The sequence below is a fragment of the Ostrea edulis genome, chromosome 9 (assembly GCF_947568905.1).
Source record: "Ostrea edulis chromosome 9, xbOstEdul1.1, whole genome shotgun sequence".
Taxonomy (NCBI): Eukaryota; Metazoa; Mollusca; class Bivalvia; order Ostreida; family Ostreidae; genus Ostrea; species Ostrea edulis.
The window spans coordinates 6,902,660-6,923,915 of record NC_079172.1 but is presented as its reverse complement, the minus strand read 5'-3'; the positions used below and the strand labels follow the sequence as shown (position 1 = coordinate 6,923,915).

The window sequence follows — 21,256 nt, the reverse complement described above, 5'->3', positions numbered from 1 at the left end:
AACGTGGGGGTCATGTATATTAACCAAAGCTCACCATCTACCGTTCCCCAATCATGAGAAGAGTGTGCGAAAATGTTTATCATCAGTGGCCACTCAATAATTTTTTCATAAGGAACCTGGACCTGTATAATTGGGAAAATTTCAACAATTCACATGCTATGTAAATAACAGTCACCCATTTGTAAATTTCTCTTTCTTAACATTTTGAAATTGTCAGTCATTTTCTCAAAATTTTATACGATATGTATTTAGTGACAAATGTACATTAAAGTATGTCATACATGAAAAACAAAAACGGAAATTGTGGTTAAAGGGCAACTTCAATTGGGAAAAATCAGTAGCTTTTGAGAGAGGTAGGGATCTGTATTCGGACCTAAATTCACTGCCACCCACTAAATTTTCGAGTCCCTAAACGGTCAAGTATGTATTTGATATATGTATGTGAGAACGGGGTGCAGCTACGAGTAACATGGATAATAAGCCAATTAAGACAGAGTCTAACTCTACTGGATAAATCACTTCTTCAAATGTGTTAGGTGTATTAAGGGGGTGGGGTTAAAATGAACCACACTCATATCCTGGAGGATTTTGGATGTTCGGTGTTGTTGGCACTAGGTACGTTGGTATCTGTGAAGCCTATCCTTGTTGTTCCGGTTTGGTCCCCACGGGTTGGATTTGCCGCCGGACATATCCCAGTGTCCAACGAGACCCTGACAGCGGTTTAGTCTTGGCAGCCCGGCCGGTCGAAGGCTTTGAATTGGAATTCGGCATTGTACTCCGACGTGACAAAATAAGAAAAACGAATACTACGATAAAAATACAACGCTAAAAATTTAAGTAGCCAAAATGGTACAGAAAAAGAGTGTGGCCATACGAGAAATTGCACGGTGAAATGAAATACTGACCCAAATCCAATAGATTTCGTGACATCGACAATCAATTGACGCGAAAACTTAAATAAAATTTATAAGTAATATGAATAGAAACACTGTAACGATATCAACATTAAATTGTAAGGATGCGGAAGAGGAAGTTTGGGGCGTGCGCTATTTCAGAATAAGTTTGCTAGATCGGGAAGATTCCGGAATGACAAACACCAAGCACGGGATAAATAAAAGCTATTATATGTGGTATTATTGCAATACACTTGTTCGTCAATGAGAATACAATACAATACATGTGTAACTGGAGAAATACAGTGGCAAGCTACGATTTTGTCTGCATGGGATTTATTACCGATCGATTTCCTATTATAGCCATATAAGTTTAAATTGCTTATTTGAATCATAATTCTATGTTGATAAATGTTTGAATTTGATCAGCCGATATGTGTCAAAACACCCATGTCAAAAAGCAGAGACAAAATAAAACATGTGTACGTATGCATGATGTCAAAACTTACTTTATTATCCTGTAGTACATGTAGCACTCATGGAATAATAATTGGATGCTTTAAATCTAGTATTGTATATGTATTACCCAATCTAGCATCTACGTCTGCTAATTTTCATTTGCAGATCAAGGGGGGGGGGGGTATTGAATTGAAAGAGTGTTCTAGACTGCTTCTCTTAAAACAGGGACATTTGTTACCCAAATTCCATAAACAAATGAACTCGATCTTACCCCCTTCCCAGATCGCGTAGACAGAAAACCAAAGCAAACATTTGATTGTATAATTCATGTGTAATTTTTCAAATGATAAAGTGGGGGATCTTTAGGAGATGATGCACTACCCCACCCCCTCCTCGTCTTGATTTAAAGTTACATGAAAATGTTCAGTCTGTGTCATCCTTTGGGGCGGAAATTGTACCATTTTTTGGTTTCTCCAGAATATAAGTTGAAGCTTTAAAATAGTTAGAATCAATAGCAATCAAATAGTTTACCCATCTAGAGCAACATTTGCAGTCTAGAGGAGTAGATCTGCGATACGTATTTCCTTACATGACTATCTAGTTAACTCATTAATGATCTAATTAGAAAGTGTCTCTCACCCATTGGTTCGTGTCAATTTTATTAGTATTTTTCACATTTTACACTTTGACTACAATGAATTACACTGATCCAATCTTAAAACAAGACTTTGATAAGGGGTCCAAGCCTCCTTCTTTATTACATGTATATAGGCACATTTGTATCAATATCGGATGACAGATTGTTCAAAGCAAATAGAGTTGTGTTTAAAAAGTTTCGAGCGAAACATTTGATTATTGTGGTTAAAGATGTGAAAATTTAATTATATGCTATAACTTATTTTCCTTCGACTTTAAATTGATAAAATCATTTTCAAATGAAATAATTTGTAAAAGTTCGTCAGGGATTTCCAATCGTTCACTCTTTATCGCTTTCTCTTTTACACATAATTGGTCTACCTTTGATTCCATAGCCTATTTCACTACAAAACATGTGGGTTGAAATGGCTTCCCTCGGGGATATATCCATTAGTGAAAATAATGTCTGAATTTCATCATGTTGTATTATTTAAATCTAATCTTCAGGAATCAATATCATTCAAAGGTCACACAAGAGAATCATGACTGAATCGTGGCTTCGTTTAGAATTATTTTTGTCATAATCCCAGATGTCCCTTATCAAAAATGGCAGAGATCTTGCAAAGTCACATCTCTCTCAGATTACGTCCCCTACACAATGCAGTGCGCTGCATCATAGGCCTGTAATATCGTGTCAAGGCGATATCGAGGTTCTGACGTGGCGTTTGACGTTATCAAAATTGACACCAAGAGCGTGCGCAACGTCAATATTTTCGATTATTATATAGCTAATAAATAGTCTATTATAAAATCTGCGTAAAATCTAGAGAATGTTAGCATTCAATATCCTGAGAATATATTGAACGCTAAACTTTGCATTGCGTAAATTGTGTGCACCCGAAACATTCCGAGTATGAGCGTTCAATATTGACGTTACCGTAACGACGTAAACAAGCCAAAATGGTAGACGACGGTCCTCCGAATCTGACAGAGCCGGTATTTGATATTTACTTAAGCAAAATGTTTTACTGTACATGAATTATGATGTCCCCATTCACAAAATCAGTTTGCTTCATGCATTAATGACGGGTTAAATATTGAACAGTTAAGAAATGCATGCTGATATTGCACACCTTCACCTTAGATGCCAATATTGACGAATTATCGTCTATTTTGGAGTATTATGAGTGAAAAGGGATATAATTTAACAACTAAATACTTTAGCTATATAATAAAAGGGTTATTGAACTTATATAGGTGAATAATGGCACTCGTTGGCTGTCAAAATGCACTCGCAAGCTCGTGCATTTTCACAGCCAACTCGTGTCAATATTTACCAAAATAAGTTCAATAACCCTATAATATAAATCAAAATATATCGAATATATACAATGTATGAATAACAAGATTATCGAATATAAATAATACGATTATCGAGTATGCATCAAGTTTATCACATTTAAATCAAAATTTTCGCATATGAATATAATCAGATTGTCGAATAATAATGAAAATTTTAATTTTATACTCCATTTTTAACACTGAAACTTGATAAGATTTCATTATTATGTACAGATCGTCCATAAGAGCAAAGTCAAGGTGTTCTCTTTACTCAACCTGAATTATTTTTTTATTATCAATTTCAAGCAAATCTTGTTTAAACACTAAGTCATTGTTGAACTGTTGCTGCAGTTTTTCATATATTTTTTTATGAATAAATATAATTTGGAGCTTATTGAATGAATTCTAAAATACCAGAAATGATAAATAATAAATTCCAAGACATCAAAAAGATGTGCAGCAATTTTATTCCTTGTACACCTTTATTTCTCTACACCTTTCATCTATATCAAACCGGAAGCCATTATGGTCCTTCAGACCTTTTGTAATTTCTTTTGGTTAAGGAAATATTAAGCCATTAGAATTTAAAATGCATAAAAATCAAAGCAGAAATGAGCATGCGTCAATGGTGTCACGTGGACTTGTCATTTAACATCTTGCCGACATCTTTTCGGCGACTTACAACATGTGTAATAGCATTCATTTCATTGGCTGAATTTTTGACGATAAGCTATACGTCATCGTGTTGATTTTGCTACAACTAAAACGAGAAAAACATGTCGTTCAGTGAATAAAGGTGGAGACTTATTGAGTTAAAATAAAGTCGTTTAATTGTTAAAATCAGCGACATATCGACACATTGATATCGACATATTGATGTTTAGTGGATAAGACACTTAAACGGGCCCGTAGTGTGGTTCTAAATAAATTCTAAAATCATTCAAAAGGGGAAAAATCCATTTGCTTGCATGGCGAGGAAGTTTACAACAACTTGAAGTATTCATAATCACTGTCCATACATGTTTAGTCCATTAAATGACACTAATTAAGATTTGGGCTTGTTGTAAATGCTGGCGGTTGATTTTACAGAGAGGCGGTTCACATATCACTGCACAGACTGAGTTTTAATCGACAGGAATTACCGACAGTTCGGGTCCGCGAAGTTTCGGGTGCGCGACTGTTCGGCACCTGATGCATCGTTTCGGGGGTTCAGTGACGACGGTTCTGGAGTTTGTTAACGACAGTTCGGGAGTTGATTACTGAAATTATTAAAAAAAACTAAGAGTTCACGTACATGTACTTAGAAGGGTGCAGACGGTTCGGGAGTTGTCATGTCGCGCACCCAAATTGTTGATACGTCTAATTCACTTAAAGTACCAAAATGCATAACTATTTCTTTTGGTTGTGTTGTAGTATAGCAGAGATATTTTGTTATTCAATGCATCAGAGGAATTTCGTGCTATGAAAGTTGCCGACATAATGGGATAAATGTTTACCGTTATCAGCAGACAGCGTCTGTAACCTTTGCAAAAATCCTTATTATCAGCACGTAAAAAATAAATTTCAAAAGTGAATATCAGCAAACAACTTAAGTTTTGTTTCCTTCAAGCTGTCTACTTTTTAGAAAAATACTTTTTTGGGCGAAATAAAGACACTTTTACCCCCAAGTACAACACTAAAATATTGTTTCCTTGATTGTGTTTCACCCCTTATATGTATAGAGTTTTAACACTCAGAATTAATTCGTAAATACACAAAAATATTGAAATAGCACTGAAAGTAACATTTGTCATGAATCTTGAACCAATCGTACATGCATTCTGAAAATACTAATTTTGACTGAAAAGAACTACTTTTTAATCCTTGAGTGTATAGTGAAAATTGAAATTGATCAGATGATGTATTTATCTACTGCAGTACTACATTACATGTAATTATATTACAGAAAAAAAATGAAGGTTTTGAAATTGTTGAAATAGAAAATTTAAGATGATTTCTGGGCATATTTGGATTTTCTTCTGTCTTACTCTGTGAGAAGAATGACATAATGACATGACGGGAGATTAAGGGGACGTCAATCTTAACTACGGTGCTCCTAATTATCGCCTTTCCTCGGAGAGGGGATTGAGATGGAAGCCAATCTTCATTACGGTGCTCCTGAAATTATCGCTCGCCCTCTTCTTTTTGATAATCATTGATGTTATAAGAAATAAATTATGAGACGTAACATAATAACCGATCGACAGGGGATGCTTACTCCTGCTAGGCACCTGATCCCACCTCAGGTATGTCCAGGGGTCCGTGTTTGCCCAACTATCTATTCTGTATTGCTTATAGGAGTTATGAGATTGATCGCTGTTCGTTATATTCACATTTCATAATTTAAAACATCAAAAATAAGTATACATATCAATTTTAAAACAGAGAAATAACGTTAAATATCTTTATTTGCCAGCTCCCGAACTGTCGTGTCCGAAACGTTGCGCACCCGAACCGTCGTCAACGAACTCCCGAACTATCGGTGTCAAAGTCCCGAGCCGTCGCGCACCCCTCTCTCCTACGTCCAGGGTCCGCATTTTACACTCAGCCTAAATGAACTGGGTTGACTATAGAGAGTCGCATTATGCCACTAATCCAGTAAATCCGTTTGACTAAAGAGTTTAAGATGGCGTTAGGAATTAAAAAATAAACACAATGGACATAAACCACGCATTCGCAGGGTAGGTTCTAACAGTTTTGTTTTATACATTAAACAGGGGTAGTGGGTGAAAGGAAGTATGGGTCCAAACTTCAAGTGTCTGTGATTCTGTCGAGAGGAACGACTAGTTTGCAGATTTTGATATCAAGTTCAGTTATACCTCTGGGAGGGATGAGAATATAATTTCATTTTCAGGTACAGGTGATTCTTATTGATCTCTGAACAACCTTCCTAGATATCATAAGTGCATTATTGTGCATGATTACCACTTTAGCTTTGATATAATTGCTATATTATGCAAATCCATGCAAACAAATTGCGCTGTTTCTAAAATTTGGGGAGGGGGATAACATGGACACTTTAGGCGTCTTTCAGCTTAATTGATTATAATACACATCCATACTATATAAAGACGGGGGTGGGGGAGGGGGTGATGTGTAGTTCGAGGAATGAAAAACGATTTTGACAATTTTAGTCCATATTTCCTTCATTTTTCGAAACACCTGCACAGTATTGTCATAGAAAGACATGACACAATCTGTTGGGCCAGGTTGCATGGTTCGGATCCGTTTTTGTTAGATTTCCTGCATTAAGTCAACCATAATTGGACAAAATGTACTTTTTAATTTTTTCGCCATTAATTGTGACTTTGTGATAGAAATTCCAAATTTAAACTAAATCAAGCATATCTTATGGGACTTCAACCATAATCTAGACAAAATTCTGATTCAAATGCAATACGCTGTACTTTGTTCTACCTTAGATTGGGGTCATCCTCGAATTTGACATTAACCATAGCCTGATAATAATGATCATATAATAATGTTGATTGATACTATAAAATTCAGGTAAAGGCATAATTTACATTACATTACCGCATACCTACACATCATGCAGTTTGATTAATATGTTTTATATGCTGATATATAGGAAAACCTTTTAAAATATTTTGTATATATACTTCATATGGCAAGACCTTTCATATCATATCATAGCTTTTTGCTTTGTGACCTTGAACTCGAGACTTGACCTACTTTTGCCTATGAGGTCCTGACAGACAGACGACGCCATACCATGATACGTCCTTTGACGGGCGTATAAAAATGATATAGGGTTATTGAACTTATATTGGTGAATATTGGCACGAGTTGGCTGTCAAAATGCACGAGTTTGCGAGTGCATTTTGACAGCCAACGAGTGCCATTATTCACCTATATAAGTTCAATAACCCTTTTAGTATATAGCTAAAGTATTTAGTTGTTAAATCATATCCCTTTTCACTCAAACTACTCCAAAATAGACGAGAATTCGTCAATATTGGCATCTAAGGTGAAGGTGTGCAATAACAGCATGCATTTCTTAACTGTTCAATATTTAACCCGTCATTAATGCATGAAGCAAACTGATTTTGTAAATGGGGACATCATAATTTATGTACAGTAAAACATTTTGCCTAAGTAAATATCAAATACCGGCTCTGTCAGATTCGGAGGACCGTCGTCTACCATTTTGGCTTGTTTACGTCGTTACGGTAACGTCAATATTGAGCGCTCATACTCGGAATGTTTCGGGCGCATACAATTTACGCAATGCAAAGTTAGCGTTCAATAAATTCTCAGGATATTGAACGCTAACATTCTCTAGATTTTACGCAGATTTTATATTAGACTATTTATTAGCTATATAATAATTTATTTTATTCAATATCAACCCAAACAAAAGACAATAATTGTATAATACATCATGCAACATGTATTATTTTATTTTATGAATATACAAATATTGAATGAATCTTTTTCTTTTCACTGCAGTTCAACAGTTGATTCATCAGGAAGTATTGAAGTTGCTCTACATTTCATATCTGTACGGTATGTGGTATAAAATTATAGTTATATGCTAGTCTAATACTATAAAGCTTTAGTAGTCATTGACGCTTGCATGCTGGAATACACTGTATCATTTACACCGGCAATTCGAGATATTTCACCTACATTTCGTGGAAATACGCAATCCAAAAATATTATTTTCATAGTTGTGTTCAGATTCATAAAATCCTAGAGACAAGTTCTATTATTCAATATTTCTTTGTCCTTTCAGATGTTCGTTTTACCTGTCAAACTTAAGAGGAAATTTCGGAAATGCAGTTCGTGTGGTTGTGGTATTTCGTCTGTAGCAGGGGTAGTTTGTGTTTTTATCCTACTAAAATTTTGTCAAGCAATTTTCAGGACACGTGGCGTCTACAGTATCGAAATTAATGACCAAAATCCTAGATTACAATCACCGTCTGCATGTCCTCAAAATGGATCATCCGTTTACCTTTTCATTGCTGTTCCAAGTGCTGTAACCAATTTCAAAGAAAGGGAATCAGTGAGGAAAACGTGGGGAAAACTAGCCTTAGTAGATTTTTCCATAAGATTGGCATTCTTTGTGGGAAATTCCGACGACACAGAAGTAAATTATATGTTGGGGAAAGAAAATCTCGTGTATAATGATATTATCAAAGTAGATGTTAAAGAGAAATATGAGAATCTGGTTGAAAAATCTATATATATGTTGAAATGGTTGCATATGAATTGTAATCGCGCAAAATATGTCTTGAAAGTAGATGATGATATCTTTCTGAATATACGAAATCTATTAAAACACCTGAAGCAGACTACTCCGAACAACTCCATCATTGGATGTAAAGTGAAGAATACTTCACCATTCAGATTCCCGCTTTCAAAATGGTACATATCACGACAGCAGTACAAAGACGATACATTTCCAGATTACATAAGTGGACCTGCTTACCTCATTACCGGGGATATTCTGTCAGAACTCTATTTTGCTACAAAACACGTGCCACGCATTTTCTTGGAGGATGTTTACATTAACGGACTATGCAGACGACATATAAAAGCGAGGGCAGAGGGACACCCCGGGTTCAGCTGTGGTTATCGGGATGAAGGACCATGTGGTACAAACTTTAGATACAAGGTTACAGGGCATCACTATTTCCCGGCAGAAATGGAGAGGATGTGGAAAGAGCTGAATGACCAATGGTACACCTGTCCATTTAAACATTCATATTGGGTATCAAAATTTATTTACTTCTTTGTGTCATGAATTTGGCAGCATGTATGTTTGTTTGTTTTTTTTAAACAAACCTACTTATATCGGTAAAAATATGTTACTTCAATTTTTGCTGTTTAGAATGAATAGAATATCATATATATAATTCAATAAAAAAGGTAGGAAAATATACAGTTCCTCAATAAAAAAGCAGGAAAATATACAGTTTCCTCAATAAAAAAGCAGGAAAATATACAGTTTCTCAATAAAAAAAGCAGGAAAATATACAGTTCCTCAATAAAAAAGCAAGAAAATATACAGTTCCTCATTAAAAAAGCAGGAAAATATACAGTTTCTCAACATAGAGGATTCTATTTGGATTATATATATATATATATATATATATATATATATATATATATAACTATCTACAGCATCTTTTTTCCGTCAACACTTTTCTGTTCAACGAAAACTTGATCATCATTTTCATGCCCGTATGATGTTAGCTAGGTTACTAAAAAGCTTCATTGCAATTCAAGTGAAACTTGGTATATTTATTGAACTACTCACTTTTTCGTTGATCGAATAAAACGTTAAACAAATATGTGAATGAGTTTCATTCGATTCCCATGGTCATAAAACTGTTTGGCTTAAGTAATATGCACCTTCAATTTTGTAAAGATGTTGACTGCAGGAACCAAGTTATCCTGGATAAAGAAACTAATCAACCATTCACATATTATACAGAAATAAAATTTCAAGTTTGTATAGAAATAAAATCATAAATTTTCTTATTCAATAATTAACTCAAACTATTTTGAGTGTCGAAAAAGCATACAAGGACCAATTCGTTATTCATCTCCACCAGCGATGTTTAGAATCACAAATTTTACAATACAGCGCCTGTAGACGACACGTGTATTTTGTTAATTAACTTTATTGACTTGTATTTTATATGTTTGTTACATATATGTATTTATTTTAGGGAATCAAACACTGCAGATACATGTAGTTCTGATACTGTCTTTTCTGTATACAACCGCTTTGTTGCTGTGTGTATTTTTTCAATTTTGATATCTTAAACGATTGGTATATGTATGTACATACAGTTCTTTTCAGTTCGCCTGAGCCGAAGATTGAATTGAGCTTTTCTGATCAAAATTTGTCCTCTGTCGTCGTCGTCATCGTCGATGTTGGCGGTGTTGTTTCATTTCGTTCTGCAGAACCATTTTGCCAATTTCAATCAAAATTGGCGCAAAGCACCCTTGGATGAAAGGGCTTCCAAGTTTGTTAATTTCAGAACCCATATCTCCTTGCAAGGAGAGATAATTAAGAATTTGTTAAAATGGTGTTGGGTAATTAAAAAATCTTCTTCAAGAACCAATGAGTCAGAAAAGACAAAACTTATATGAAAGCCTCCATAAAGAACGGATGTTCAAAATGTTCAAATCATCCCCTCGCCTCCAAAGGTAGGGTGGGACCACATTAATGAATCAGTTTTACAAAGGTAGGGTGGGACCACATTAATGAATCAGTTTTACAAAGGTAGGGTGGGACCACATTAATGAATCAGTTTTACAAAGGTAGGGTGGGACCACGTTAATGAATCAGTTTTACATAGGGATATATAAGAAAATAACTTTTTAAAATCTTCTGAAGAACAACAGGACAAGTCATGTTCATGTGTAAGCATCCTCAGGCAGTGCAGGCACGAGTATGCTCAAATTAAGACCGCGGTGGTTAAAGTGGAGCCACAATATGGGATCAAAGCTTTTTATTGGAACACATAGGGTAAAGCTTTTTAAAATGTCAAGATTAACAGGTCCATGATTATCATATTAGTCCGCAAACATCATCAGGTAGTGCAAAGTCAAGTTTGCAAGCACTTCATCAAAAGTATGTCGGCATAAATCGTTGCATTCATACCCTTGTGTTTGTTCAAAATTTAAATCTATTTCTTGAATATACGGAATCACTGTCTAGTTTACGGGTATGTGGGGTGATGTTGAATTTGTGGCTCCCGGAGGTTGAATGAGGCCATAAAAGGGAAGTTTTATAAGGGAACATATCGTGGAGAATCTTTGAAAATCTTTTACATGTAACATTTATCATTATATAATGATTAGTTACGTTAGCAGACAGGCATCTTAAGGTAGTGCGGATTCAAATTTGCGGAAATCAATGCCCCCAAAAGGGATTACATAAGGGGATATATGTGTAAAAACAAACTTTGAAAATCTTCTCCTAACGAGTAGCAAGGTCATGATTAGTGATATTAGAATGTAAGCCTCCTAAAGTGGTTCAGATTCAAATCTATTCAAATGCTGGCCTTGAGGGGTGCAGGGAGGTTCTCAGTAAAGGATCAAAGTTTTACATAAGATTAATTTTTCAAAACATCGTATTCTCAAGCATGGCCAGGATTAAAGTTTCTTCAAATCAAAGTCGTGGGGTAGTTTGAACCACAATACGGATTCAAAATTTTACTTAAGAATGCATGGTTTGAAAATCATTTTAAAAAAAGAATATGAACCATGGGGTTATGATGGGGCTAAATGAAATTTTACATGATTTATGAATACCGGGTAGAATAGGGCATCCTTAAATTATGTGGATTAAAGTTGGTCTAAAGCATACATATAATTCATTTTGGCTCAGGTGTGTTCACAATATGGGTTTACATTTTTCTTGGGAATAAAGATAGTTTTTAAAATCTTCTGAATATATATGAAAAATAGAAAAAAATATATCCAACGTTCCCATATATCAGTTATAACAGTGAAATTGCAGAAAAAGTCCATAGATATGTATAATTTCACACTCATTCCAAACCATACTACAATAATATGAACTTTTCCCTATATTTACGTATCTGATTTTGTTCTACCTTTGAGATTTTTTCCGATGTTTTACCTATACCAAGATCTCTCTCTTTCTCTCTCTCTCTCTCTCTTAAGCACAGAAAATTCTCTGTGCTTTATATTAGATATTTTTCCCTTAGGAAGTTGTGCTTATTGAAAGAATTCATTGCTAGTTCGGTGCTTTATATATATATCATAAATAAATATAGATAATTTTATTTTTATATATTTCTATATTATGTTTGATTTTATACTCCTGAAGAATTGAAGAATTAAAGAAACTAGTCGAGTATATTCAATTGGCTTTGTTATATTTTTATATATCACACACACACACACACAATATGTAGATTTCTGACTTCATGGTGTTTATACACTTTTATGCAATAAGCAAATATCAAACGAGAGATGTTTGATTGATTGATTGATGTTTTCCGCCACACTCAATAATTTTTCAGTTATATGTTGCCGCCCACTTTTTATTGGCGGAAAGAGAGAACCCACATATAATGTACCTGGGAAGAGACCACCGACCTTCCGAAAGTAAACTGGGAAACTTTCTCACTTACTGGCGCGAGCGGGATTCGAACCCGTGCCGATAGAGGTGAGAGGCCGTGTGATTTTGAGCGCGATGCTCTAACCACTCGGCCACGGAGGCAACATATATGCAAAATTGAAAAGGGTTATACATGTATCATCTAATTAATAGTAGTATGACCAATTCAAAATATTGAGCAGACAATTTATTCCTATGTCAGGTGTGGATTGACCATGTTACCTAAAATCAACAGTGGTCATCTACTCCCTATGCTGTACCAGTGTACCAAGTTTGGTGTCAATCAAGCAAATAATTCTTTAAATATACGAGACAATATATCACTATGTCCAGTTTAACCATTGACCCTTGACCATGTAACCTCAAAATCAATAGATACCATCTTCTCCTGAAGATGCACCAGTGTACCCAGTTTGATGTCTGTCAAGCAAAGGGTTATCAAGATATTGAGCGGACAGTATATTCCTATGTCCGGATTGACCTTTAACCATGTGACCTCTAAATCAATAGGGGTCATATTCTTCAGAGTGGATCCGTATCTCGAAAGTCCCGTATTAAAGATAATGAGGGGTACTTTTCTCAACATCATGAACATTGTTTGTTGATTTTAATATGTAACGTAATAAAAATTATTAATAATTCGCATTTTCGTCCTTAAATGTTGTAGCTATATATTAATCGATTTCAATTTTTGATAAATTGTTCAATATCGACAAACATACTTGGACAATCCATCGTTTTCATGCAAACCAATCATATGCTCCATCTCGAGCCCATGTTTTGAATGGTGACTGATGTCAAGGGTTAGTGCGAGGTAACGAATCAATAAGAAGATGATTAAAAGAGTCCTTCCTCCATGCAATATCATTTGTGATTTCCCGTGGCGTTGGCTCGTTAAAAAAAACCCTCACTACTACGGCTCTGAGCGCTAAGTATAGGTCTAAATTTGTGGTACTTCACCTACAGCTCATGACGTCTCGATACAAGTGCGAGGTAAAACAAGGTCCCACGCGGAATAAGAATACCAGTTTATTGTGCTTGAACATCCGTAACATCTCGCTCGGGTCCCATATCAATCCTCCGTTTTTCGGTACTCGGGCTGATATGGGCCCACCCGGGCTGATATGACACATGGTATGGGTTTTAACATGTAATATTCTTTATATATCACACTCCCATATCAACACGAGAAATCAATATCAGCCTGAAGGGCGTGAAGGCTGATAAATTCATTGAGGGCTGATAAGGCTCAACGTCCCTCTCGGGAATCTTTCACTCATGATGACGTCACCATTGCCGGTGAAAGGCTGCAAAATTAGGCCTATGCTCTGCACTTACGGCCTTTGAGCAGGGAGGGGTCTTTTTCGTGACACGGGGCATCGGTTTTTACGGTTTTATTCGAAGGAACGCCCCATTTAGTCACCTCTTTCGACAACCAAGGGGTACTGAGGACCTATTTTAACTCGGATCCCTACGGGAGGGGGGGGGGGGGCTGAATCATGTAATATATATTTTGGCATGTATTGCTATTTTCATATAATGGAAAGTAGTGTCAACAATTCAAATATACATGTATTCATATGCTTTTTTAATCATCGAACATAATTTTGTGAAATCAGCAATATAAGGTACTCCAAATCAAATCTACATAGGTGTTAACGAAAGGTATGATAAAGAATAGATAAAGGTGATGAGACAGTGATACAGGGTGTGCAATAGAGGTGATGAGACAGTGATACAGGGTGTGTAATAAAGGTGATGAGACAGTGATACAGGGTGTGTAATAAAGGTGATGTGACAGTGATACAGGGTGTGTAATAAAGGTGATGAGACAGTGATACAGGGGGTGTAATAAAGGTGATGAGACAGTGATACAGGGGGTGTAATAAAGGATAGATAAAGGTGATGAGACAGTGATACAGGGGGTGTAATAAAGGTGATGAGACAGTGATACAGGGGGTGTAATAAAGGTGATGAGACAGTGATACAGGGGGTGTAATAAAGGTGATGAGACAGTGATACAGGGTGTGTAATAAAGGTGATGAGACAGTGATACAGGGTGTGTAATAAAGGTGATGAGACAGTGATACAGGGTGTGTAATAAAGGTGATGAGACAGTGATACAGGGGGTGTAATAAAGGTGATGAGACAGTGATACAGGGGGTGTAATAAAGGTGATGAGACAGTGATACAGGGTGTGTAATAAAGGATAGATAAAGGTGATGAGACAGTGATACAGGGTGTGTAATAAAGGTGATGAGACAGTGATACAGGGTGTGTAATAAAGGTGATGAGACAGTGATACAGGGGGTGTAATAAAGGATAGATAGAGGTGATGAGACAGTGATACAGGGGGTGTAATAAAGGTGATGAGACAGTGATACAGGGTGTGTAATAAAGGTGATGAGACAGTGATACAGGGTGTGTAATAAAGGTGATGAGACAGTGATACAGGGGGTGTAATAAAGGTGATGAGACAGTGATACAGGGGGTGTAATAAAGGATAGATAGAGGTGATGAGACAGTGATACAGGGTGTGTAATAAAGGTGATGAGACAGTGATACAGGGTGTGTAATAAAGGTGATGAGACAGTGATACAGGGTGTGTAATAAAGGTGATGAGACAGTGATACAGGGGGTGTAATAAAGGTGATGTGACAGTGATACAGGGGGTGTAATAAAGGATAGATAAAGGTGATGAGACAGTGATACAGGGTGTGTAATAAAGGTGATGAGACAGTGATACAGGGTGTGTAATAAAGGTGATGAGACAGTGATACAGGGTGTGTAATAAAGGTGATGTGACAGTGATACAGGGTGTGTAATAAAGGGTAGATAAAGGTGATGAGACAGTGATACAGGGTGTGTAATAAAGGATAGATAAAGGTGATGTGACAGTGATACAGGGGGTGTAATAAAGGTGATGAGACAGTGATACGGGGTGTGTAATAAAGGTGATGAGACAGTGATACAGGGCGTGTAATAAAGGATAGATAAAGGTGATGAGACAGTGATACAGGGTGTGTAATAAAGGTGATGAGACAGTGATACAGGGTGTGTAATAAAGGTGATGAGACAGTGATACAGGGTGTGTAATAAAGGTGATGAGACAGTGATACAGGGGGTGTAATAAAGGTGATGAGACAGTGATACAGGGTGTGTAATAAAGGTGATGAGACAGTGATACAGGGGGTGTAATAAAGGTGATGAGACAGTGATACAGGGGGTGTAATAAAGGTGATGAGACAGTGATACAGGGTGTGTAATAAAGGATAGATAGAGGTGATGAGACAGTGATACAGGGGGTGTAATAAAGGTGATGAGACAGTGATACAGGGTGTGTAATAAAGGTGATGAGACAGTGATACAGGGTGTGTAATAAAGGTGATGAGACAGTGATACAGGGGGTGTAATAAAGGTGATGAGACAGTGATACAGGGGGTGTAATAAAGGTGATGAGACAGTGATACAGGGTGTGTAATAAAGGTGATGAGACAGTGATACAGGGGGTGTAATAAAGGATAGATAGAGGTGATGAGACAGTGATACAGGGGGTGTAATAAAGGTGATGAGACAGTGATACAGGGGGTGTAATAAAGGATAGATAGAGGTGATGAGACAGTGATACAGGGTGTGTAATAAAGGTGATGAGACAGTGATACAGGGGGTGTAATAAAGGATAGATAAAGGTGATGAGACAGTGATACAGGGGGTGTAATAAAGGTGATGAGACAGTGATACAGGGGGTGTAATAAAGGTGATGAGACAGTGATACAGGGGGTGTAATAAAGGTGATGTGACAGTGATACAGGGGGTGTAATAAAGGATAGATAAAGGTGATGAGACAGTGATACAGGGTGTGTAATAAAGGTGATGTGACAGTGATACAGGGGGTGTAATAAAGGATAGATAAAGGTGATGAGACAGTGATACAGGGTGTGTAATAAAGGTGATGAGACAGTGATACAGGGGGTGTAATAAAGGATAGATAAAGGAGATGTGACAGTGATACAGGGTGTGTAATAAAGGTGATGAGACAGTGATACAGGGGGTGTAATAAAGGTGATGTGACAGTGATACAGGGGGTGTAATAAAGGATAGATAAAGGTGATGAGACAGTGATACAGGGTGTGTAATAAAGGTGATGAGACAGTGATACAGGGGGTGTAATAAAGGTGATGTGACAGTGATACAGGGGGTGTAATAAAGGATAGATAAAGGTGATGAGACAGTGATACAGGGTGTGTAATAAAGGTGATGAGACAGTGATACAGGGTGTGTAATAAAGGTGATGTGACAGTGATACAGGGGGTGTAATAAAGGATAGATAAAGGTGATGAGACAGTGATACAGGGGGTGTAATAAAGGTGATGAGACAGTGATACAGGGGGTGTAATAAAGGTGATGTGACAGTGATACAGGGGGTGTAATAAAGGATAGATAAAGGTGATGAGACAGTGATACAGGGGGTGTGTAATAAAGGTGATGAGACAGTGATACAGGGGGTGTAATAAAGGTGATGAGACAGTGATACAGGGGGTGTAATAAAGGTGATGTGACAGTGATACAGGGGGTGTAATAAAGGATAGATAAAGGTGATGAGACAGTGATACGGGGTGTGTAATAAAGGTGATGAGACAGTGATACAGGGGGTGTAATAAAGGATAGATAAAGGTGATGAGACTGTGATACAGGGTGTGTAATAAAGGTGATGAGACAGTGATACAGGGGGTGTAATAAAGGTGATGTGACAGTGATACAGGGGGTGTAATAAAGGATAGATAGAGGTGATGAGACAGTGATACAGGGTGTGTAATAAAGGTGATGAGACAGTGATACAGGGGGTGTAATAAAGGTGATGTGACAGTGATACAGGGGGTGTAATAAAGGATAGATAAAGGTGATGAGACAGTGATACAGGGTGTGTAATAAAGGTGATGAGACAGTGATAAAGGGTGTGTAATAAAGGTAATGAGACAGTGATACAGGGGGTGTAATAAAGGTGATGTGACAGTGATACAGGGGGTGTAATAAAGGATAGATAAAGGTGATGTGACAGTGATACAGGGGGTGTAATAAAGGTGATGTGACAGTGATACAGGGTGTGTAATAAAGGTGATGAGACAGTGATACAGGGTGTGTAATAAAGGTGATGAGACAGTGATACAGGGGGTGTAATAAAGGTGATGTGACAGTGATACAGGGTGTGTAATAAAGGTGATGTGACAGTGATACAGGGGGTGTAATAAAGGTGATGAGACAGTGATACAGGGTGTGTAATAAAGGTGATGTGACAGTGATACAGGGTGTGTAATAAAGGTGATGAGACAGTGATACAGGGTGTGTAATAAAGGTGATGAGACAGTGATACAGGGGGTGTAATAAAGGTGATGTGACAGTGATACAGGGGGTGTAATAAAGGTGATGTGACAGTGATACAGGGTGTGTAATAAAGGTGATGTGACAGTGATACAGGGGGTGTAATAAAGGTGATGTGACAGTGATACAGGGTGTGTAATAAAGGTGATGAGACAGTGATACAGGGTGTGTAATAAAGGTGATGAGACAGTGATACAGGGTGTGTAATAAAGGTGATGTGACAGTGATACAGGGGGTGTAATAAAGGATAGATAAAGGTGATGAGACAGTGATACAGGGTGTGTAATAAAGGTGATGAGACAGTGATACAGGGTGTGTAATAAAGGTGATGAGACAGTGATACAGGGGGTGTAATAAAGGTGATGTGACAGTGATACAGGGGGTGTAATAAAGGATAGATAAAGGTGATGAGACAGTGATACAGGGTGTGTAATAAAGGTGATGTGACAGTGATACAGGGTGTGTAATAAAGGTGATGAGACAGTGATACAGGGTGTGTAATAAAGGTGATGAGACAGTGATACAGGGTGTGTAATAAAGGTGATGAGACAGTGATACAGGGGGTGTAATAAAGGATAGATAAAGGTGATGAGACAGTGATACAGGGTGTGTAATAAAGGTGATGAGACAGTGATACAGGGGGTGTAATAAAGGTGATGAGACAGTGATACAGGGGGTGTAATAAAGGTGATGAGACAGTGATACAGGGGGTGTAATAAAGGTGATGAGACAGTGATACAGGGGGTGTAATAAAGGTGATGTGACAGTGATACAGGGGGTGTAATAAAGGATAGATAGAGGTGATGAGACAGTGATACAGGGTGTGTAATAAAGGTGATGAGACAGTGATACAGGGGGTGTAATAAAGGTGATGTGACAGTGATACAGGGGGTGTAATAAAGGATAGATAGAGGTGATGAGACAGTGATACAGGGTGTGTAATAAAGGTGATGAGACAGTGATACAGGGGGTGTAATAAAGGTGATGTGACAGTGATACAGGGGGTGTAATAAAGGTGATGAGACAGTGATATAGGGGGTGTAATAAAGGATAGATAAAGGTGATGAGACAGTGATACAGGGGGTGTAATAAAGGTGATGTGACAGTGATACAGGGGGTGTAATAAAGGTGATGTGACAGTGATACAGGGGGTGTAATAAAGGTGATGAGACAGTGATACAGGGTGTGTAATAAAGGTGATGAGACAGTGATACAGGGGGTGTAATAAAGGTGATGAGACAGTGATACAGGGTGTGTAATAAAGGTGATGAGACAGTGATACAGGGGGTGTAATAAAGGTGATGAGACAGTGATACAGGGGGTGTAATAAAGGTGATGAGACAGTGATACAGGGGGTGTAATAAAGGTGATGAGACAGTGATACAGGGGGTGTAATAAAGGTGATGTGACAGTGATACAGGGGGTGTAATAAAGGTGATGTGACAGTGATACAGGGGGTGTAATAAAGGATAGATAAAGGTGATGAGACAGTGATACAGGGTGTGTAATAAAGGTGATGAGACAGTGATACAGGGGGTGTAATAAAGGTGATGTGACAGTGATACAGGGGGTGTAATAAAGGATAGATAAAGGTGATGAGACAGTGATACAGGGTGTGTAATAAAGGTGATGAGACAGTGATACAGGGTGTGTAATAAAGGTGATGTGACAGTGATACAGGGGGTGTAATAAAGGATAGATAAAGGTGATGAGACAGTGATACAGGGGGTGTAATAAAGGTGATGAGACAGTGATACAGGGGGTGTAATAAAGGTGATGTGACAGTGATACAGGGGGTGTAATAAAGGATAGATAAAGGTGATGAGACAGTGATACAGGGGGTGTGTAATAAAGGTGATGAGACAGTGATACAGGGGGTGTAATAAAGGTGATGAGACAGTGATACAGGGGGTGTAATAAAGGTGATGTGACAGTGATACAGGGGGTGTAATAAAGGATAGATAAAGGTGATGAGACAGTGATACGGGGTGTGTAATAAAGGTGATGAGACAGTGATACAGGGGGTGTAATAAAGGATAGATAAAGGTGATGAGACTGTGATACAGGGTGTGTAATAAAGGTGATGAGACAGTGATACAGGGGGTGTAATAAAGGTGATGTGACAGTGATACAGGGGGGTGTAATAAAGGATAGATAGAGGTGATGAGACAGTGATACAGGGTGTGTAATAAAGGTGATGAGACAGTGATACAGGGGGTGTAATAAAGGTGATGTGACAGTGATACAGGGGGTGTAATAAAGGATAGATAAAGGTGATGAGACAGTGATACAGGGTGTGTAATAAAGGTGATGAGACAGTGATAAAGGGTGTGTAATAAAGGTGATGAGACAGTGATACAGGGGGTGTAATAAAGGTGATGTGACAGTGATACAGGGGGTGTAATAAAGGATAGATAAAGGTGATGTGACAGTGATACAGGGGGTGTAATAAAGGTGATGTGACAGTGATACAGGGTGTGTAATGAAGGTGATGAGACAGTGATACAGGGGGTGTAATAAAGGTGATGTGACAGTGATACAGGGGGTGTAATAAAGGATAGATAAAGGTGATGTGACAGTGATACAGGGTGTGTAATAAAGGTGATGAGACAGTGATACAGGGTGTGTAATAAAGGTGATGAGACAGTGATACAGGGGGTGTAATAAAGGTGATGTGACAGTGATACAGGGTGTGTAATAAAGGTGATGTGACAGTGATACAGGGGGTGTAATAAAGGTGATGAGACAGTGATACAGGGTGTGTAATAAAGGTGATGTGACAGTGATACAGGGTGTGTAATAAAGGTGATGAGACAGTGATACAGGGTGTGTAATAAAGGTGATGAGACAGTGATACAGGGGGTGTAATAAAGGTGATGTGACAGTGATACAGGGGGTGTAATAAAGGTGATGTGACAGTGATACAGGGTGTGTAATAAAGGTGATGTGACAGTGATACAGGGGGTGTAATAAAGGTGATGTGACAGTGATACAGGGTGTGTAATAAAGGTGATGAGACAGTGATACAGGGTGTGTAATAAAGGTGATGAGACAGTGATACAGGGTGTGTAATAAAGGTGATGTGACAGTGATACAGGGGGTGTAATAAAGGATAGATAAAGGTGATGAGACAGTGATACAGGGTGTGTAATAAAGGTGATGAGACAGTGATACAGGGTGTGTAATAAAGGTGATGAGACAGTGATACAGGGGGTGTAATAAAGGTGATGTGACAGTGATACAGGGGGTGTAATAAAGGATAGATAAAGGTGATGAGACAGTGATACAGGGTGTGTAATAAAGGTGATGTGACAGTGATACAGGGTGTGTAATAAAGGTGATGAGACAGTGATACAGGGTGTGTAATAAAGGTGATGAGACA

General features: G+C 37.6%; 1 protein-coding gene across 5 annotated transcripts in view; it reads left to right on the top strand.

Annotated features, from left to right (window-relative positions):
- The window catches only part of LOC125658495 (beta-1,3-galactosyltransferase 1-like), a 51,788-nt gene extending 39,550 nt beyond the window's left edge, over positions 1–12,238 (top strand). For 3 of the 5 annotated variants that reach the window (XM_048889771.2, XM_048889766.2, XM_048889770.2), the window contains exons 2-3: positions 7,839–7,895; positions 8,125–12,238. In XM_048889771.2, the coding sequence (XP_048745728.2) occupies positions 8,125–9,135 (1,011 nt within the window). In that variant the 5' untranslated portion in view covers positions 7,839–7,895 and the 3' untranslated portion in view covers positions 9,136–12,238. Of the gene's footprint in view, positions 1–6,085; positions 6,223–7,838; positions 7,896–8,124 lie in introns of all 5 variants that reach the window. The other 2 variants (XM_048889767.2, XM_048889768.2) reach the window with 1 other exon arrangement.
- The last annotated feature ends 9,018 nt before the right edge of the window (positions 12,239–21,256 follow it).